Genomic DNA, 22719 nt, shown 5'->3' on the forward strand with positions numbered 1-22719 from the left:
GGCTAGTTTGGGTAAACACTTGAAGCGTGCTGCTACAATATACTCACAATTGACATCTCTATTCAGTTGGATATTTTTAAAATACATATTTTTTTCTTCAAAATAATGCTTCTTTTCAAGAATATGGATGGTATTAATCTGTATTGGTTTTTAACTTTAAAAAAAATATATTTTTATATAATACTTGATCATTGTATCTCCAATGCCAGGTATGAGTTGGATGCGACTCGCATTGCTCAACACACAGCTTCACAATGTACACCAGACACCCCTGCACAGCAACACTGCCACTTTTCTCGACGTTTAAATTTAGTTTTTCATACGTCATTTTGAATATTCATATTTATTTTTATTTAGCGAATGCAAAGTCCTTGAGCCATGCAGTTGCCTCCTGGTCTGCTGTATGGAGGGTGTCTAACCCTCCTTTTAGACTGTGGAGCGGGCAAGCTTCAATGATGTGTTCCATTGTTTGCACCTCTCCACAGGCACACAATGGGCTTGGGCTGCTGCCCCATTTGTGAAGGCTGGCCAAGCAGGGGCCATGTCCGGACCTGAATATATTAAGAGTTGACCACTGTATCCTTGGCAGGTCGGTGCCAGGGACCTGTTGGGTGGGGGCTGACACCAGATGTTTGTTTGGGACATCCTTTGGACTCCCATTCCTTTTCCCAAGCTGATTGGATGGTGAAGTCGGCTGGTGGGGTATTCTTCCATATCGGTCGTCTAGATGGAAGACGGGCAGTGGGTGGGTTGAAGATGTCTGCATGGATTGGTAGATGGGGAGAGTCTTCGACCTTTTGAAGCATCCTTTGAGTAGATGCTACTCGCCGGATATGTGGGGGGTTATATTGGATAGGACAGGGAGCCAGGGAAGTGGTGTTGAACGAATAGTCCCGCTTATGATTCGCATGGTTGTGTTGAGCTGGGTGTCCACATGGTGTGTATGGGGTGACCTGGACCAAACAGGGGCACAGTATTCTGCTGCAGAGTAAGCAAGGGCCAGTGCCGAGGTGCGCAATGTGGGGGCTGCTGCCCCCCATTTTGAGCCAGCGAGCTTACAGAGTAGGTTGTTTCTAGTCTTCACCTTAGCTGCCGTTCCTTTCAGGTGTTCCTTGAAGGATAGGGTCCTGTCAAGTGTCACTCCCAGGTAAGTTGGGTTGAGGGCGTGCTTCAGCTTAAGTCCGCTGAGTTGGATATTTAGCTCTGAAGCAGCTTTTGCGTTGTTGAGGTGGAATACACTGGAGACTGTTTTAGCGGGGCTTGGTTTTAGGCGCCAGGTTTTGCAGTACTGGTCCAGCTTTGCGAGGTCTTCCGTGAGCACCTGTTCCAGAGAGTCAAAGTCTGGTGCTTGGGTTGCCAGACAGATGTCATCAGCGTAGATGAATTTACGGGATTTAGTGGTGGGTAGATCATTTGTGTAAAGGTTAAACAGGGTTGGGGCGAGGACTGACCCTTGTGGGAGCCCGTTTGACTGTTTTCTCCATGCACTCTTATTCTGTCCAAGGTGAACTCTGAACCTCCGGTTAGTTAGCAGAGTTTTAATTGTTGCTGTTGCCCAGGCAGGGAGTGCTTTTGTGAGTTTTAGCAGGAGGCCTTTGTGCCAAACAGTATCGTAGGCAAAATAAATAAATAAATATTCATACATGTCTTTTCATGTATTACAGTGATGTCATCGTCCTTTGATGTGATGTCTTCGTCCTCTGATGTGATGTCATCGTCCTTTGATGTGATGTCATCGTCCTTTGATGTTTTCACACATTCTGGAACATTAGGCTAGTTTGGATAGACACATTGAAGTGTGCTGCAACAATACACTCACAGTTGACAATCTCTACTCAGTTGGATATTAGTAACATACATATATTTTTCTTCAAAATAATGCTTCTTTTCAAGAATATGGCTGGAATTGATCTGTATTTCTTTATAACTTTAAAAAAAATGATTGTCATAACATACTTGATCATTGTATCTCCCATGCTAGGTAAAGATGAGTTGGATGCAACTCGCATTGCTCTACACACAGCTTCACAACGGTCACCAGACACTGCTGCGCAGCAACACTGCCACTTTTCTGGACATTTAAATTTAGTTTTCCATACATTATTTTGAAAATTCATACATATCCTTTTAAGTATTACAGTGATGTCATCGTCCTTTGATGTAATGTCATCGTCCTTTGATGTGATCTCATCGTACTTTGATGTGATGTTATCGTCCATTGATGTTGTCACACATTCTGGAACATTAGGCTAGTTTGGGTAAACACTTGAAGCGTGCTGCTACAATATACTCACAATTGACATCTCTACTCAGTTGGATATTTTTAAAATACATATTTTTTTCTTCAAAATAATGCTTCTTTTCAAGAAGATGGATGGTATTAATCTGTATTGGTTTTTAACTTTAAAAAAAATATATTTTTATATAATACTTGATCATTGTATCTCCAATGCCAGGTAAATATGAGTTGGATGCGACTCGCATTGCTCAACACACAGCTTCACAATGTACACCAGACACCGCTGCACAACAACACTGCCACTTTTCTCGACATTTAAATTTAGTTTTTCATACGTCATTTTGAATATTCATACATGTCTTTTCATGTATTACAGTGATGTCATCGTCCTTTGATGAGATGTCATCGTCCTTTGATGAGATGTCATCGTCCTTTGATGTGATGACATCGTCCTTTGATGTGATGTCATCATCCTTTGATGTGATGTCATCGTCCTTTGATGTTTTCACACATTCTGGAACATTAGGCTAGTTTGGGTAGACACTTGAAGCGTGCTGCAACAATACACTCACAGTTGACAATCTCTACTCAGTTGGATATTAGTAACATACATATATTTTTCTTCAAAATAATGCTTCTTTTCAAGAATATGGCTGGAATTGATCTGTATTTCTTTATAACTTTAAAAAAAATGATTGTCATAACATACTTGATCATTGTATCTCCCATGCTAGGTAAAGATGAGTTGGATGCAACTCGCATTGCTCTACACACAGCTTCACAACGGTCACCAGACACTGCTGCGCAGCAACACTGCCACTTTTCTGGACATTTAAATTTAGTTTTCCATACATTATTTTGAAAATTCATACATATCCTTTTAAGTATTACAGTGATGTCATCGTCCTTTGATGTAATGTCATCGTCCTTTGATGTGATCTCATCGTACTTTGATGTGATGTTATCGTCCATTGATGTTGTCACACATTCTGGAACATTAGGCTAGTTTGGGTAAACACTTGAAGCGTGCTGCTACAATATACTCACAATTGACATCTCTACTCAGTTGGATATTTTTAAAATACATATTTTTTTCTTCAAAATAATGCTTCTTTTCAAGAAGATGGATGGTATTAATCTGTATTGGTTTTTAACTTTAAAAAAAATATATTTTTATATAATACTTGATCATTGTATCTCCAATGCCAGGTAAATATGAGTTGGATGCGACTCGCATTGCTCAACACACAGCTTCACAATGTACACCAGACACCGCTGCACAACAACACTGCCACTTTTCTCGACATTTAAATTTAGTTTTTCATACGTCATTTTGAATATTCATACATGTCTTTTCATGTATTACAGTGATGTCATCGTCCTTTGATGAGATGTCATCGTCCTTTGATGTGATGACATCGTCCTTTGATGTGATGTCATCATCCTTTGATGTGATGTCATCGTCCTTTGATGTTTTCACACATTCTGGAACATTAGGCTAGTTTGGGTAGACACTTGAAGCGTGCTGCTACAATACACTCACAGTTGACAATCTCTACTCAGTTGGATATTTGTAACATACATATTTTTTTCATCAAAATAATGCTTCTTTTCAAGAATATGGCTGGTATTGATCTGTATTTGTTTTTAACTTTAAAAAAATAATTATTGTCATAAAAAACTTGATCATTGTATCTCCAATGCCACGTAAATATGAGTTGGATGCGACTCGCATTGCTCAAAAAACAGCTTCACAACGTACATCAGACACTGCTGCAAAGCAACACTGCCACTTTTCTGGACATTTAAATTTAGTTTTCCATACGTCATTTTGAATATTCATACATATCCTTTTAAGTATTACAGTGATGTCATCGTCCTTTGATGTGATGTCATCGTCCCTTGATGTGATGTGATCGTCCTTTGATATTGTCACACATTCTGGAACATTAGGCTAGTTTGGGTAGACACTTGAAGCGTGCTGCTACAATACACTCACAGTTGACAATCTCTACTCAGTTGGATATTTGTAACATACATATTTTTTCTTCAAAATAATGCTTCTTTTCAAGAATATGGATGGTATTAATCTGTATTTGTTTTTAACTTTAAAAACTAATTATTGTCATGAAATACTTGATCATTGTATCTCCCATGCCAGGTAAATACGAGTTGGATGCAACTCGCATTGCTCAACACACAGCTTCACAATGTACACCAGACACTGCTGCACAGCAACACTACCACTTTTCAGGACATTTAAATTTAGTTTTCCATACATCATTTTGAAAATTCATACATATCCTTTTAAGTATCACAGTGATGTCATCGTCCTTTGATGTGATGTCATCGTCCTTTGATGTTGTCACACATTCTGGAACATTAGGCTAGTTTGGGTAAATACTTGAAGCGTGCTGCTACAATATACTCACAATTGACATCTCTACTCAGTTGGATATTTGTAACATACATATTTTTTTCTTCAAAATAATGCTTCTTTTTAAGAATATGTATGGTATTAATCTGTATTGGTTTTTAACTTTAAAAAAAATATATTTTTATATAATACTTGATCATTGTATCTCCAATGCCAGGTAAATATGAGTTGGATGCAACTCGCATTGTTCAACACACAGCTTCACAATGTACACCAGACACCGCTGCACAGCAACACTGCCACTTTTCTCGACATTAAAATTTAGTTTTCCAAACGTCATTTCGAATATTCATACATATCATTTTATGTATTACAGTGATGTCATCGTCCTTTGATGTGATGTCTTCGTCCTTTGATGTGATGTCATCATCCTTTGATGTTGTCACACATTCTGGAACATTAGGCTAGTTTGGGTAAACACTTGAAGCGTGCTGCTACAATACACTCACAGTTGACAATCTCTACTCAGTTGGATATTTGTAACATACATATTTTTTTCTTCAAAATAATGCTTCTTTTCAAGAATATGGCTGGTATTAATTTGTATTTGTTTTTAACTTTAAAAACAAATTATTGTCATGAAATACTTGATCATTGTATCTTCCATGCCAAGTAAATATGAGTTGGATGCAACTCGCATTGCTCAACACACAGCTTCACAACGGTCACCAGACACTGCTGCACAGCAACACTGCCACTTTTCTGGACATTTAAATTTAGTTTTCCAATACGTCATTTAGAATATTCATACATATCCTTTTTATGTATTACAGTGATGTCATCGTCCTTTGATGTGATATCTCTAATGAGTATCCTGTCTAGCTATTAAATATTAAAACAGCTTGCGGGCCTACTCCGTCTGTAATTATTGGGAAACACTGCATTAGTCCTGATAATGAGAACTGTGAGAGTTTTCCTTTCGTATCAAGCAGCAATAAAGTTGCAGCATGACGTGTTGGAGTTCATTTGCCGCCATCGCATATCCTGCGATGTGACTATTGCGCATATGCACATCGCCCTGTAATTTGTGCTTCCTCGAACAGACACAATCGTCTCCATGGACAGAACCAGGGCCTTCACTGAAACTGACCTCTGTTTGTAGTTTAGCTTCGGCCGAGGGGGGGGTCCTTCCTTTGCTATCGGGTCAACTGTATGATGAGTGATTGTGTCTAGTTAAGGAATAACCCTAAAACAATTAGCCAATTGAGCAATTTAGTTGATCAACCAAAAAGGAAACTGCAACCGTTTTGATAACTGATTAATTATTTGAGTCATTTTAGTTTCTCCAGTGTGAGGATATGATGTTTTATCACTCTAAATTCAATATTTGGGGTTGTTTAACTGTTCAGACACAACGAGACATTTGGGGACATCATTTGGGGTTCTGGGAAACTCTGATGGTCATTTTTCATTTTATTCTGACATTTTATAGACAATTAATTTAGAAAATAATTGACAGATTTATCGATATTAAAAAAATAATTATTAGTTGCAGCCCTCGACTCTACTGTACAGTTTGAATGTAAATGTTTAAACTATGAATGAGAGATTGTGATCTTTACTTTGCATCTCATGAAGTAATCAACACTGCAGTACTGTGATGATCAATAATAGACGTGTAAATGGTAAATGGTAAATGGACTTGGACTTATATAGCGCTTTTCTAGTCTTCCGACCACTCAAAGCGCTTTACACTACATGTCAGTATTCACCCATTCACACACACATTCATACACTGATGGCAGAGGCTACTAAGGTGCCAACTTTGCCCATCAGGATTTAATCTAAATACTCATTCACACACCGATGGCTATGCCTCCGGGAGCAATTTGGGGTTAAGTGTCTTGCTCAAGGACACATCGACATGTGACCCGGAGCAGCTGGGGATCGAACCACTGACCTTCCGATTGGTGGACAACCTGCTCTACCCTCTGAGCCACAGCCGCCCTAAGCCGCCTGTAAGTCATGTATCTGTATGATATGTGCATTATTAATATACTAGTGACCCCAGCAGTTCACTACTATGTTATTGAATGTTACTGTGTGTTTTTGTATTCCACCAACATGCAACAGATACTAGAGTTAATTTTTAAAATGATGAGTTATATATCCCACTTTTACTGCATCTGTAGAGGATCCGTTTAGCTTGGCGTCCTCAAAACATTTTCTTAAAACGGGTGTTGTTAGTTTCCAGATTCAAAGCTACTACGAGGAACTTCAATTTTGTGTTGATTTAGCCGGTCCAAGCACCAGAGTCCCTTTAGAAAACCTCTCATTTTGCTGCAGCAGGATCTGACAGTCTGCCCCGCTCAGTCCTGGTTCTGGTTCTCCCGTGCCTCCCTTCCCTCCAGCAGGCCCAGTAATACGGCCTGGACCTCCAGCAGGGTGATGTCGGTTTCGGCTCCCAGCGGTCTTGTTTACTTATGTCTTATCATCAGTATTAAATTGAGACTGTTTCAAAACCAGTTAAAAGTTCCTCACAGTACCTTCAATGTAACTGGCCTCTGTTGTTTAAACGGGACACTGACTGCTACCTGTGTTAGCATAAGCATACCCAATGTGTGTAATGGCTCTTTATATGAAGGATTAGCTGCAAGATTAAAACATCACAGTTCCCATCATGCTTTGTTTAATGTGCTTCGCAAACAAATCTGACAACGCACACAGTTTCTGTAGTAGTAGTAGTCAGTAGTAACCAAGTCCATGAGCATCATTATGTATTCATTAAGGCTGTCAATCAATTAATATATTTAATCGCGATGGTTGTCCATGATTAATAATCGCAAATTAATGGCACATTTTGTTATCTGTTCAAAATGTCCCTTAAAGGGAGGTTTGTCAAGTATTTAATACTCTTGTCAACATGGGAGTGGACAAATATACTGCTTTATGCAAATGTATATAAACTGGGAAAAAAAAGTTCGGAAACTTGTATTTGGTGGATTATTTCTCTGTTGTTACAATGCTAATGGTCATTGTATTTGACATGGTTGGAAAGCCTGTTTATTTACCTTCACAATGATGTCCAACTTGTAAGGATCATGCATTTGTGGGATGAGCAGCACAGCTGATTATGTGAGTAGCGCCCAAGAAACATTTGCCAAAATGCTCCGTCAATGGTTAAATTCAATTCAATTCAATTTATTTTTGTATAGCGTCAATTCACAACAGAAGTTATCTCAAGACGTTTTATATATAGAGCAGGTCTTAGACCATACACCATAAATGGTAAACAGTGTATTCTCATAAGGCTACCAGGAAGCCTGCAATGACTGTCCTTCACCATCAGGCCTGTTTGCGCTGGTGTCGACAACACAGACAATGGAACCTGAACATGTGGGGGAATCTCCCCCACTGGCAAAACAGGGCTTGTCATCATTGAAGGCCATCTCAATGCAGTGAGATATCGGGATGAGATTCTGCAGCCAGTGGCGATCCCATATCTCCACAATCTGGCACCTAACTTCATCCTCCAAGAAACAACGCTCACCCCCACAGAGCCAAGGTTATCACAGACTACCTCCACAATGTGGGAGTAGAGAGAATGGAACGGCCTGCCAAGAGTCCAGACCTCAACCCAATTCAACACTTGTAGGATCAGCTTGGGCGTGCTGTACGTGTTAGAGTGACCAACACAACCACGCTGGCTGACCTGCAACGAATCCTAGTTGAGGAATGGAACGCCATCCCACAGCAACATGTGACCAGGTTGGTGACCAGCATGAGGAGGAGGTGCCAGGCTATTGTGGCTGCGTATGGATCTTCCACCGCTACTGAGGCTCCTGACTGTGTATTAAATGAATAAAGTGTAAAATTGCCAATATGTCTTGTTTGTTTCTTGTTACTGATAGAGAGTTCAATCATCCAATCCACCAAACAACTCAAAACAAGAGTCAGTACCAACAGGAGAATACACTGTTTACCATCGGCAAAGCATTTTGGAACATTTTTCCTGGGCGCTACGCACATAATCAGCTGTGCTGCTCATCCCACAAATGCATGATCCTTAAAAGTCTGACATCATTTCGAAGGTAAATAAATAGGCTTTCCAACCATGTAAAATACAATGCCCATTAGCATTGTAACAACAGAGAAATAATCCACCAAACACAAGTTTCCGAACTTTTTTTTCCCAGTATATATATATTTATTATTGGGAATCAATTAACAACACAAAACAATGACAGATATTGTCCAGAAACCCTCACAGGTACTGCATTTAGCATAAACCAATATCCTCAAATCACAACATGGCAAACTGCAGCCCAACAGGCAACAACAGCTGTCAGTTTGTCAGTGTGCTGACTTGACTATGACTTGCCCCCAAACTGCATGTGATTATCATAAAGTGGGCATGTCTGTAAAGGGGAGACTCGTGGGTACCCATAGAACCCGTTTGGACATGACAGTTTTTCCTGGCCAAAATTTAGTGTAAGTTAGGAGCGTTATTTAGCCTCCTTTGTGACAAGCTGGTATGACATGGTTGGTACCATATTAGTGATGTGATGGTGAGGAATTTTTCCCACCAGTTAATAAAGTTGTAACAACAGCGGTGTTATCGATTACACCGTACATTTTACAAGAAAAGATTACGGTCAATATGTGCAGAGTGCTGACTCTGATCTTAACCGTCAGGTGTGTCTGGCAGGTTTCAACCCAGCGCCTCTGCGCCGCGCACACCGGCTGTGACCGCTCCATCCTCCTCACAGCGATTATCTCATTAACGTTATGGTTCCCTTATAGCATTGGGTTTAAATCTGAAATATTGCCAAAATAGGCGCGTTTGCTTTTCACTTTGACACCAAATCCTCCGCCATCGTCTGTCTGTCAACTCTCTCTCTCTGTGTGTGAAATCTGACTCTGCTTCCCCCACCTCCCGTCTAATGCTACCCTGTGCTGCCTCTACTGTCCCTCTCCCAGCCTGCTAACCGCTGACCCGCCTGCTAAACCATGGAACCATTAACACTACTCACCCTCTCCTGTTTTTTCTTACATTACCCCCCCTGCTATTCAAAGGATTCCCCTGGTTCCCACATTTGTTTTCTCCCCTCAATACCTTCTCCCCTCCTCTACACTACTCTCCCTGTCAACTCTTCCGCCTTAGAAAAAACTACAGGTTATCCCCCACTGCTCTCTCCTCTGCCCAATCCGACGGTATCCTCATTCGCAAATGCTACCTTCACTGTGGCCCCAAACACAACCGTCATCTACACTCCTCTATTACCCCCACCACCCAGACATACAATATCCAGACCATCACAAACTCATCCGATTCACAATCCCGTCCCCAACACCCCGTCTGCAACTCCCCAGAGTCATATAATTCTGTAACACTAAGTCCATCGATCCCTCCATCTTTCCGACCTGCTATCTACTGCCCTCTCCCTGGGCCCACCCCTCACCTCACCTGATGATCTTACCAACCACCTCAACTCCACCCTGTCTGCCTCCCTCAACTCACTGGCACCCCTAAAAACCAAAACTGTTTCCTTCAACACCTCCTCCCCCCGGTTCACACCCCACCTCCGAAACCTCAAACAGACTGGCCGCCAACTAGAACACCTCTGGAAAAAACATCACTCACTGTTCACCTCGAAGCCTATAAATCCCACCTCATCACCTACAAAGATGCCCTCACAGTTGCCAAGTCTGCCTCCTTCTCCACCATTATCAATGACCCCAGCCGTAACCCCCGAACCACTTTCCACTGCTATGCCGATGACACACAGATATATTTCAGCACCAACTCCACCCACAACCCTCCCCTCTCCAACATCAACTCCTGCCTCTCTGCAATAAAAACCTGGATGCAACAGAATTTTCTCAAACTCAACAGCGACAAAACTGAACTCCTCCTCATCAGCTCCAAATCTACCCTCAGCAAACTCAACAACCCCACACTCACCATTGATGGCACCACAGTTTCCCCCTCCCCCCAGTCTGGCAACCTTGGTGTGATATTTGATCCCACCCTCTCCCTTGAGCCCCACATCCGCCAAGTTGTCAAAATCTCTGTCTACCACCTGCGCAATATTGCCAAAATCAGACCCTCTCTCACACCCCCTGCCGCCGAGAGGCTCATCCACGCCTTCATCTCCTCTCGCCTCGACTACTGCAACTCTCTTCTGTGCTGCATAAGCACTACCTCCGTCAATGAACTCCAACTGGTCCAGAACGCAGCTGCCCGACTCCTAACTCACACCAAATCATGGCACCACATTACCCCAGTCCTCAAAGACCTCCACTGGCTCCCTGTCTCTCACCGGATCACCTACAAAATCCTGATCATCACCTACAAACCCCTGCACCAACTGGCTCCCCCCTACCTCTCTGACCTCCTCTCCCCCTACCAACCCCCAGGGTCCCTCAGATCCACCTCAGCTGGTCTCCTCTCCACCCCCAAGTCCAACCTTCCCAGCTTTGGGGACAGAGCATTCTCCAGGGCAGCTCCCAGGCTTTGGAACTCCCTCCCACAAGACATCAGAGACTCTGAATCCCTCTCACTACTTCAGTCCCTCCTCAAGACCCATCTTTTCTCCTCTGCCTACTCCTAGCCCCCCTACCCTCACCCATTTGTCTGTGTGTGTATGAGTGTGCGCCTGTGTGTGTCGTTTGTCTGCTGTTTGTCTCACAACGCTTCCCGTCTATTTTGTTAAGCGTCTTGGAGTTCCTGAAAAGCGCTATATAAGTCAAATTTATTATTATTATTATTATTTTTATTATTATAGCGTCCGTCGTCCAACTTTGTATTGATAACATGGCGCTGATACACCAAAATGAACTAAATGGGTTTTATTTCTGTAAAAAAAGCAAAACGATGGTGGGGGCGATGGGTACATAATGTAATCGTGTGTGCCCGACCACCGTGTAACACCGGTAACACCAACTACCGTGTCAAGCCTAGTACCAATGGATTACTGAGGTTTTCTAGTTTCATATGATGCCAGTATCTCAACTCTAGCTTTAAAACTGAGCCGCTACAACCTTCGAAATATCAATTGAGTATGCGATAACGCGTTATTATAGCATTAACTTTGACAGCCCTAATATTCATATGTTCACTGTGAGTTCATCCATTCATCCAAGTGTGTCTCGCTGACTTTCTGTTAACGGTGATTAAAGCTTTATTCTGAAAATACGTTCCAACATTGGTCGCCGTGGACAGAAGGCTTTAAATGCATTAAAAAAACAAATTAATGCAATAGAGCTACAAAACCTGAACTGAGCTGAGCTGAACCAGGAGCTCCCGTACAGTCAGTGGGAACTGTGGGTTCTTGATGTGGTTATTTCACCTACAGGGTCACCTACAGGGTCACCTTCTGTAACACCGGTCTGACCCTGGCGATTCTTTGGCCCCGACGAGCCAAGTACCGGGTCCAGTACTTCCTGAACTGCTCATCCCGAAAGCCATAGATCATAGGGCTCATGAAGCGGGGGATGATGTAGACGACCAGGAAGAAGATGTAGCGAATCTCCAGACTGAAGCGGGGGAACAGCGAGATGAGAGCGGCCTGAAGGGAAGGAACCACGAAGGCAAGCATGCACAGCATCAGCTGAAACAACAGGACAGAAACATATTAATAGTTATGATGATTTTATAACAAACAGTCAGGTCGGCTAACGTCGTTCAACTTATACAAACATATAAATCAAAACCCTTCAAATAAAAACATTAAGTGATACTTTTTATTAAAACCAAATGACAATTATTTGGGTATCAAAGTATTGATTATTGAGCTGATGCTCTATTACTGAACTTATTTAGGTTTAAACACCAAAATTAAGACTTCTTTAGGTTTAAACAACAAAACTACAACTTCTTTAGTTTTAGACAACAAAACTACAATTTCTTTAGGTTAAGACAACAAAACTAGAACTACTTTAGGTTAAGACAACAGAACTACAACTTCTTTAGGTTTAGGCAACAAAACTACATTTTCTTTAGGTTTAGACAACAAAATTATAAATTCTTTAGGTTTAGGCAACAAAACTACATCTTCTTTAGGTTTAGGCAACAAAACTACAACTTCTTTAGGTTAAGACAACAAAACTAGAACTACTTTAGGTTAAGACAACAGAACTACAACTTCTTTAGGTTTAGGCAACAAAACTACATCTTCTTTAGGTTTAGACAACAAAATTATGACTTCTTTAGGTTTAGACAACAAAACTAAAATTTCTTTAGGTTTAGACAACAAAACTACAACTTCTTCAGGTTTAAGCTACTAAACTACAATTTCTTTAGGTTTAGACAACAAAACTACAAATTATTTAGGTTAATAATAATAATAATATAATATATTGGATTTATATAGCGCTTTATAGTAATCTCAAAGACGCTTTAACATAGTCGGGGGGAAAACGGTGTGAGACAGACAGACAGGAGACGAACGACAAAAGGCGACATACACAGGCACAATCACATACATACACATGGTCTGATGGGTAGGGGGAAGGAGGGGGCTACGGGTAAGCAGATGAGAAAAGATGTGTTTTGAGGCGGGACTGGAATATAGTGAGTGAATCGGAGTCTCTGATGAGATTGGGGAGTGAGTTCCAGAGCTTGGGAGCTGCCCTGGAGAATGCTCTGTCCCCAAAGCTGCGGAGTTTGGACGTGGGGGTGGAGAGTAAACCAGCCGAGGTGGATCTGAGGGACCGTTGAGGTTGGTAGGGGGAGAGGAGTTCAGAGAGATAGGGGGGTGCAAGTTGGTGGAGGGCTTTGTAGGTGAGGGTCAGGATTTTGTAGGAGATCCGGTGGGAGACGGGGAGCCAGTGAAGGTCTTTCAGGACTGGGGTGATATGATGCCATGATTTGGTGTGGGTGAGGAGTCGGGCAGCTGCATTCTGGACCAGTTGTAATTTATTTATGGAGGTGTTGCTGATGCCATAGAGGAGTGAGTTGCAATAGTCAAGGCGGGAGGAGATGAAGGCGTGGATGAGTTTCTCTGCTGTAGGGGGTGTGAGGGACGGACGAATTTTTGCGATATTGCGAAGGTGGAAGAAGGATATTTTGACCAGTTGGCGGATGTGGGGCTCAAGGGAGAGGGTGGAGTCGAAGATCACGCCAAGGTTACGTGCCTGGGGGGAGGGGGAAACAGAAGTGCCATCGATGTTGAGTGTGAGGTTGTTGGTTTTGGTGAGGGTGGATTTGGAGCCGATGAGGAGGAGTTGTGTTTTGTCGCCGATGAGGAGGAGTTGTGTTTTGTCGCTGTTGAGTTTTAGAAAGTTCTGTTGCATCCAGGCTTTAATTGCAGAGAGGCAGGAGTTGATGTGGGAGAGCGGTGAGTTGTGAGGGGTGTTGGTGCTGAGGTAGATCTGAGTGTCGTCAGCATAGCAGTGGAAGTCCAGGTTGAAGTGGCGTAGGATCTGACCGAGGGGGAATAAGTAGATTATGAACAGGAGTGGACTGAGTACAGAGCCTTGGGGGACACCTTGTGTGACTGTGGATGTGGCAGAGGAGTTGTTGTGAAGGGAGATGAAGTGAGATCTGTTGGTGAGGTATGACTGGAGCCAGCTGAGTGCAGTACCTTCGATACCGATGTCTTGGAGTCTGGTGAGAAGAATGTTATGACTCACGGTATCGAAGGCTGCACTCAGGTCCAGGAGGATGAGGATGTTGAGGGCTCCGGTGTCAGCAGAGGTGAGGAGGTTATTGAGGACTTGGAGGAGTGCAGTTTCTGTGCTGTGGAGGGGGCGAAAGCCAGATTGGAGGGGTTCAAGCAGGTTGTTGGAATGCAGGTGGGATTGGAGCTGGGTGGAGACGAGACGTTCGAGGGTTTTGGAGAGGAAAGGGGAGGTTGGAGATAGGGCGGTAGTGATTGAGACAGGAGGGGTCCAGACCAGGTTTCTTGAGTGTGGGGGTGACAGCAGCAGTTTTGAAGGCTGAGGGGACATTTCCATGGGACAGTGAGGAGTTGAAGAGGTCGGTGAGGTAGGGGCATAGGACAGGGAGGCAGGATTTCAGCAGGGGGTTGGGGAGGGGGTCCAGGGAGCAGGTGGTGGGTTTGGATGTGCTGATGAGTTTGGCAATGGTTGCTGAGTCAACAGGGTCGAACCGGGAGAGGCGGTGCTGGGGGGGAGGGGTCAGGGGGTCCAGAGGGATGGAGAGAAAAGGGGTCGGTGTGGTTGCTGCTGGGTCAGACACGGGGAGCAGTGAGTTGTTGATGGTGGTGATTTTGTCGCTGAAGAACTGAAGGAATGAGTTACATAGATCGGGTGAGGGGTCAGAGAGGGTGTTGGCACGAGGCTTGAGGAGAGTGTTGACAGTGGAGAAGAGGGTTCGGGGGTTACGGGTGGGGTCATTGATGATGGTGGAGAAGTAGTCAGATTTGGCAGCAGTGATGGCGTCTTTGTAGGTGATGAGGTGAGATTTGTAGGCTTTGAGGTGAACAGTGAGTGATGATTTTCTCCAGAGGCGTTCAAGTTGGCGGCCGGTCTGTTTGAGTTTTCTGAGATGGGGTGTGAACCAGGGGGAGGAGGTGTTGAATGAAACAGTTTTGGTTCTCAGGGGGGCCAGTGAGTTGAGGGAGGCAGACAGGGTGGCGTTGAGGTGGTTGGTGAGATCATCGGGCGAGGTGGGGGGTGGGTCCAGGTGGAGGGCAGCAGATAGCAGGTCGGAGAGATGGAGGGGATCAATGGACTTGATGTTGCGGAATGAGATGACTCTGGGGAGTTTCAGAGGGGGTGATGGGGAAGGGATTGTGAATTGGATGAGTTTGTGATCAGATAGGGGAAAGGGGGATGGTTGGATGTTCAGAACCGGGACGTTGGCAGAGCAGACGAGATCCAGAATATGGCCTTTATTGTGTGTGGGGGAGGTGATGTGCTGGGTGAGGTTGAAGTTGTCCAGTAGAGTGGAGAAATCAGAGGCAAGTTTACAGGTGGGGGAGTCCATGTGGATGTTGAAGTCGCCCAGTAGCAGTAGGGGTAAGGGGAGGGATGATGCTAGGATGAGGAGTTCAGACAGATCGGAGAGGAAGGATGAATTTGGTTTAGGTGGGCGGTAAATGAGAATGACTGTGTTGGAGCAGGTTTTGAAGGCGAGGGATTCGAATGATGTGACTGTAGGGAAAGTGAGTTCGGTGGTCCTGAGGTTCCGGTTGAATAATACTGCGAGGCCCCCTCCACGCCGGGAGGGGCGGGGTTTGCAGAGGTAGCCGAAGTTGGGGGGGGATGCTTGGTTGAGGTAGAAGAAGTCATTGGGTTGTTGCCAGGTTTCAGTGAGCAGGAGGAAGTCCAGTGAATTGTCCAGGATGAGTTCATGGAGGATGGGGGCTTTGTTGTTAAGTGAACGGGTGTTGAGGAGGGCAAAGTTGGATGAGTGGGAGGGTGGTGTGATGGGGGCACGCTGGAGAGGTTTGAGGTTGGCCAGGTTCACAGTGCGGCGGGGTCAAGTGGAGGGGGGGCGGCGGGGGTGAATGGTTTGGATGTTGTAAGTCGGGGTGGTGGGGGTAATGGATGACTGGAGATGACGGTTGTGTTTGGGGCCACGGTGAAGGTAGCGTTTACAGATGAGGATTCCAGCAGATTGAGCAGAGGAGAGAGCAGTGGAGGATAGCCGGTAGTTTTTCCTGAGGCGGAGGAGTTGACAGCGAGAGTAGGGGAGGGGAGGGGAGGAGGTAATGGGGGGACAAAACAACTGTGGGAACCAGGGGGGTCCTTTGAATAACAGGGGGGGTAGTGTAAGAAGCAATAGGAGAGGGGTGAGTAGGGTTGATGGTTCCATGGTTTAGCAGACGGGTTAGCGGTTAGCAGGTGGTGAGAGGGACGGTAGAGGCAGCACAGGGTAGCGTTAGACAGGGGGGAGGGCGGTGGTACTCACGATACAGATGGGTACAGATGATGAGGAGAACAGCCAGATGATTATTGTAATTCCAGTGGTGGAGTGTCCGAGAGGAGTTGAGGGGGACAGAGAAACATGCAGGGCAGCTCCGCTAGTGAGTTAGCAGCTAACCGGCGAGGAGAGTGCAGCGAACGGGAGCAGAGGGAAAACAAAAAACAAAAAACAAAAGACGGAGAACAAGAGTGGGAACGAGACGGAACACAACAAAACTCAGGAGAACAGTGAAGAAACAGCAACAAAACGAGAGGAAAGACAGCTGACAGAGGGAGAAGCGGCAGTCAGGAGACGCCAGCAGTGCTCACCCACCGGCACAAACAAAAACAAACACACGCGTACGGAGGCAGCCTTAGGTTAAGGCAACAAAACTACAACTTCTTTAGTTTTAGGCAACAAAACTACATCTTCTTTAGGTTTAGGCAATAAAACTACAACTTCTTTAGGTTTACGTAACAAAACTACAACTTCTTTAGGTTTAGGCAATAAAACTACAACTTCTTTAGGTTTACGTAACAAAACTACAACTTCTTTAGGTCTAGACAACAAAACTACAACTTCTTTAGGTTTAGCCAACAAAAACAAACAGTTAAGTTTAGGGAAAAACATTGTGTTTTGGGTTAAAATAATTACGACCACAAAGACAACTACACATTGGTTTTACACGGGATGTGAACTCCGATCTCCTGGTCCCATCCATCGTTCCAGACCTCGACCCCTTATGGAGTTCCACACTGTCTAAACTACAGTGCCTTGCTTCCCCTTCTGTCCTGTCATAATTATTATGGTCGTTACAGGTCGCTGTTGTGTTCTTTTATACCTTCTTTTGGTGATCTACCATGTGAATAGATGATAAAACCTACTAGTGGGTGTAGTAGGCCCCTACTGACCCTTATCTATATATAGCGATGTGGGTTATAGCGACTGATAACGCCTATTCAATAGCCTGACAACAGTCTAATCGGCTGGTTGGAGTCGATTTCAGTGTAGAAATACCGACCTGCAGCCCATGAAGCAGCACCGTGTTCCTGGCTCTGTTCACCGAGGCTAGGCCCATGGAGGCAGCTTGTGCCGTCAGCATGATCTTACAGTAGGTGTAGAGTAGTGTCAGCGCCACGAAGGACAGGTACACCCCGTCAAACACACAGTTCTTGTAGTAGATGGACTGGTGGCGAAAGAGAAGTGGGTGGTCGCAAAAAATGGTGGTGTGGAAGAAACTCAGAGGGCGGTGGACGATGGTGATGATGAGGTCAGTGATGGGCGGCGTGGCAGTGAGGATGAGGATGACACCGATGAGGAGGAGGGTGCGAGGGACGGTGCACATATGGATGTAGTGTAAGGGGAAGCAGATGGAGATGTAGCGCTCCACCGCCATGCCAGCCAGGATGAGAGGGGTGGAGCGGGTGGTGAGGACCGCCGTCATGATCTGAGTGGGTTAGAGGAAGAGGAGTAAAAAAGAATAGTTCATGAAAATATACATAATTAATTATTTTGTCGATCCTGAAATAATACTGGCTTAGTAGTTTGTTGTTGTTATTCTTAGTTAAACTTGTGACTACCTAGTAGTGGTAGCGTCTAACCTGAATTCAAAGCAGCCTTAAAGGAGCCGTTCCCCCAACACTAGGGCTGGGACGATACACCTATCTCTGGATTCAATACTATCACCACACTTAGATGCCGATTCGATATGTATTATGATTCTACAAGTATCGCGATTCGATATTCTGATTTATTGTGATTTTTGTTAACTGTTTTAACTCTAGACCATGGGAACAAGTTGAATCATACACTTCTAGGGACTTTTACTTTGGAAAATCTCTGAATGAATCCAGTAAAAATTTTTGATTTTCAGCATGTATGTAGTCAGAGATGTCCTGAAGTCAAATATATCAGGATCATTGTCAGGAATTATTTATTACATTTATTATCCAGTAACCCAAAAATCAAAGAATAAAGACATTTCCCTCACAGATTAGTGGTATTTTCTTTTTAATTTATAAAGGACATGTAATGTTTTATACTTCTGGTGAATATAATCTATCAATCTTATTTCCATAGATGTATTTTGTATATACAGTTCCCTTTGTTAACACCTTATTTTGAAAAGTGGATGTAGTCCCACGTGTCTACTTCCTGTAACTTCTCCAAGGTGGTCTCTAGCTCTCCCGTCAGCTCCGTTCTCTTTATCCATCCATGGTCAGCTCCATCGGGGCCGTTTGAATGCAGAGAACATAAATGTCAGTATCTGGGTGCTCTACAGTTGTAGCGTCGGCCCATTTGACCATGGAGATGAGAGCGACGGCCGGCTCAACTGCACGTTACTGCGATACGATAACGTTTCCTGTCCGTGGCAGAGTTAGCATGCATCTTTAGCCATGATGTCTAGCTCTGCTTTTCCTGTCAATGTGTGAAACCCAAAGTGTTTCCATCCTTTACTGGATGTGTAGTGTTTACCACGCTGGATTTAACATGGGAGGGTGCAGGTCGTATCCACGCTGACCAACGTTTTAGACTTTCTGAGGTTTGTTTTGGTTGACGGATACGGAACGGATATGACGTCACGTTACTCAGACTACAACAATAAAAGCGGTAACTTCCTTCTACCTCCAAATAGACTCAAATGAAGCAAATATATCGACTCTGGCGTTAAAACATCTGTTTAGAAATTGTAAAAAAAAATCACGATACATAGGCGAATCACTTCTTTTTCCCGCCGCTGCTATTTCCTCTGTTCATAATATCGGATGCTCGAGACAGTCCAGGATAGGTGAGGCACAGTAGGATGTTGTGTTTAAGGTCTTTAAGGTTAAATGTCTTAGAAATAAATAGGAAGTTGACGTAGTGAGGACTCACCAGAAAGCAGCAGACGGAGGCGTGGATCTTCCTGAAGATGTAGCTGACCATGTAGAGAGCCGTCACGAGGCTGAGCTGCAGAGCATCGTTGATCACCATGCAGATGAACATGATGTACCGCGGGTTCTCATAGAAGAGACTGAGGTCAAAGACAAACAAGAGCTGAACCGTGTGATTACAGTGGGGCTGAAACTATGATTATTCACCTGCTTATCGATGTATTGTGTGGTGTATATAATTGAGTTTCTGAAGTCCAAGGGGATGCCATCAAATATCTTGTTTTGTCCAAACAACAGTACAATCCCAAAGATACAGTATTATATAAGATAGTATATTACCTCATTTAATTACGTGCAATTATCACAGGAGCACTGAGACACTGTCTGCTTGGCAGCTCAGTTAGAGGTGTATTTCTTCTTGTCTTATTTGTGCAGCTTTAGCGGCCGCAAAAGCCACGCAGTCCTATTATCAAATTGCCCTTTAGAATAATTAATAACTGAATACATTGAGGAATAACTGTCATGTCCATTTTCAAAGGGGTCCCTTTGACCTCTGCCCTCCAGATATGTGAATGTAAATGGGTTCTATGGCTACCCGCGAGTCTCCTCTTTACAGACATGCCCACTTTATGATAATCACATGCAGTTTGGGGCAAGTCATAGTCAAGTCAGCACACTGACACACTGACAGCTGTTGTTGCCTGTTGGGCTGCAGTTTGCCATGTTATGATTGGAGCATATTGTTTTATGTTAAATGCAGTACCTGTGAGGGTTTCTGGACAATATCTGTTATTGTTTTGTGTTGTTAATTGATTTACAATAATAAATATATATATACATTTGCATAAAGCAGCATTTTTTTTCCACTCCCATGTTGATAAGAGGATTAAATACAAATCTCCCTTTAAGGTTCATTTAGAACAGATAAAAAATATGTGATTAATTTGCAATTAACTGTTTTAATCGATTGACAGCCCTAGTATTTATACATGTTTTGCTTCTGCCACCACCTTTAGGAGGCGATGCTCATTACATCTACAGTGAGAATCATGTCAAACATCACATGACTGAACAGCTCATCAGTCATCACATAGAGACGTGTGTCCACCTGTGTCGTAGGAAGGTGTGCACCATGCTGCCGTTGATGACACTGAGGGTGAGCCACACCAGCATGGCCACTATGTTCTTGGCGAGGGCGTTAGAGAAGCTGTCTTTAGAGCCCGCCACAGCGCCCCCCGGCAGCGTAGAGCTGCTGTTACTCATCAGCAGGTCCAGAGGGCCGGAGGAGGTCGAGTTGAGCATCACCAACATCTCCTCCTCACAATCTGAAGGAGCACAAACAAATCAAATCTGATGTTTTACAGACAAATACAAACTGTTTTATTCATAACACTCTAGTTTGACTTCATGATAATTAGATATTAAATACCAAACAATTATAAGATCCACTACAAGGCACATATTTTCAAACGTCTGCACACATCAGAGTACATGGGTTGATAAATGTAATATTTATAACATCTTGTATCCTTAGCCAGCAGTATAAGGAATATAGACGAGTGCATGAACAGCTGAAATTGATAATTTTTTGTTATACACAGTCACTGGAGAAAAATCATGATAAAAATACACAGCTATTAAGGCTGGGCGATATGGAGAAAATTAAATATCACAATATTTTTTTAACAAATATATCAATATCAATATTGGATGATTGACTATTGGTGCTTTCACACAATATTCACACAATGATATTTTGATAAATAATCATCAGTAATGTGGATATAATGGCTAAGTGGGTAAATAAAAGAACAGACAGAACAGTCTGGTTCAGTCAAGTTCAGAAAATAACATCAACTCCATCACTTTACTGTAATGCAGCCTTCAAAACCAGGAAAAGACAACATGTATGCCATATTACCATATCCAAAATCTAAGACGGTATCTAGTCTCATATCACGATATTGATATATTATTGATATATTGCCCAGCCCTGACAGCTATATTGCCGTACTTTGTAATAATAGATATAAATACATCCTAATCTGTACACACCTACAGCCACAGGTATCCCATTCACTCTGTCAGGACTTCATGGCTCACTGGGTTTTAAAAGGAAGCTCTGAAATCTGCAGGACGGTCACAGAAAGAAAGCAACATTCAGACGGAAATATAAAGAAGTTATAAACATTTTAGTTGATCCTCTCTGATAATGTACACAAATAAAACACAGAGATAATCTGGATGCTGATTTTCCACATTTGGTTCCAGCTTTGAGGCTTTTATTTTGAAAAAGTAGCAGTAACATAATTTAGTTTAATTCATTATTATAAGAATATAGAACATCTAAGTCAGGTTAAAATTAATGTGATGACTCATTAATATGTGTACTATTAGAAATACTATAATACACAACAAACCTTATACAGACCTACTTCATTCAGCAGCTCGTGAATATTCACTCTGTCGTCTGTAATGGAAATTAAAAACGCACTAAACCACAATATCATATGACATTAAAATAATGATCCAGTTTAACTGTTGAGGCATTCAGATTAACATATTCTACATTTAAAAATCATTTAAAGAAGGAAGAAACACCTTTTTATTATCAGCCGTATCATAAACTTTGAAAACAACAGATGTAAATAATAATGATTAATATTATAATAAACCGATTGATGACTGAGCCTCTCTCACCTGTTGAGTCACTGACTCCTCCAGCAGCCGGTCGTCTCTTATATAAGGATTTGTATTGATGCTTCTGTGTGTGTGTGTGTGTGTGTTTGTGTGCGTGCGTGCGTGCGTGCGTGCGTGCGTGCGTGCGTGCGTGCGTGCTGTGTGTGTGTGTGTTATGTTGTGGATGCCTGTAACGAGCATTGATCCCTAAGGTAGTTAATCTGTAGAGTGACCCGTTGATTAACATAATTAACATAATTAACATCAGTATTATTTGAGTTCAGGCCAACATGCCATAAATTTTTTGGTGCTCTCATCATTTTATTTTATCTTTAATTTCAGTATTAATATTTAGAAAATATTGATTTGTAGAAATTGAGTTTCAGCTATGAAAGAATTGTCCGTCAACCAAAGAGAGTCAACTAACACTCTTGTGATTTTGTCGACTAGTTAATTTGTTAAAGCTGAGTTTCTCCACAAAGAATCACACCACAGATGTGCTCATAAGTTTCTTAGAAATAAGTTATTCAGCATGAAAAAAGCATAAAAAACAACTAATCGACTAAAGAAATTTCAGTGGACTAAGACCAAAAATGACCGATTAGTTGACTCATTGACTGAGAGGGAGCATCCCTAGAATGAACATCTGGAAGAGTTTTCAGTTCTTGTATCCAAC

At 42.9% G+C, this 22719-nt stretch overlaps 1 protein-coding gene and 1 long non-coding RNA gene across 2 annotated transcripts; both read right to left on the reverse strand.

Moving 5' to 3' along the window:
- Positions 1–3386: 3386 nt before the first annotated feature.
- On the reverse strand, positions 3387–4367 carry LOC141778275 (uncharacterized). The gene is made up of 2 exons (XR_012596031.1): positions 4209–4367; positions 3387–3753 (listed from the first exon to the last, which is right to left on the reverse strand). It is a non-coding gene; the product is annotated as an uncharacterized LOC141778275 (long non-coding RNA).
- A 7469-nt stretch (positions 4368–11836) lies between these two features.
- LOC141776101 (odorant receptor 131-2-like) lies at positions 11837–20573 on the reverse strand. The gene is made up of 4 exons (XM_074649707.1): positions 20473–20573; positions 19366–19504; positions 17513–17938; positions 11837–12229 (listed from the first exon to the last, which is right to left on the reverse strand). Exons 1-4 carry the CDS (start codon positions 20535–20537, stop codon positions 11981–11983), a joined length of 879 nt encoding a protein of 292 aa, XP_074505808.1. The 5' UTR covers positions 20538–20573; the 3' UTR covers positions 11837–11980.
- Between the last annotated feature and the right edge of the window lie 2146 nt (positions 20574–22719).

The sequence above is a fragment of the Sebastes fasciatus genome, chromosome 1, assembly GCF_043250625.1.
Source record: "Sebastes fasciatus isolate fSebFas1 chromosome 1, fSebFas1.pri, whole genome shotgun sequence".
Lineage (NCBI taxonomy): Eukaryota > Metazoa > Chordata > Actinopteri > Perciformes > Sebastidae > Sebastes > Sebastes fasciatus.

Excerpts from the sequence above, each read along its gene's own strand:
- LOC141776101 (XM_074649707.1), bottom strand. The coding sequence starts at position 20,537 with ATGCTGGTGTGGCTCACCCTCAGTGTCATCAACGGCAGCATGGTGCAC. Across the intron at positions 19,505-20,472 it reads CACACCTTCCTACGACACAG|TCTCTTCTATGAGAACCCGC; the intron begins GTGGACACACGT and ends CTTTGACCTCAG. Across the intron at positions 17,939-19,365 it reads CCTCCGTCTGCTGCTTTCTG|ATCATGACGGCGGTCCTCAC; the intron begins GTGAGTCCTCAC and ends TAACCCACTCAG.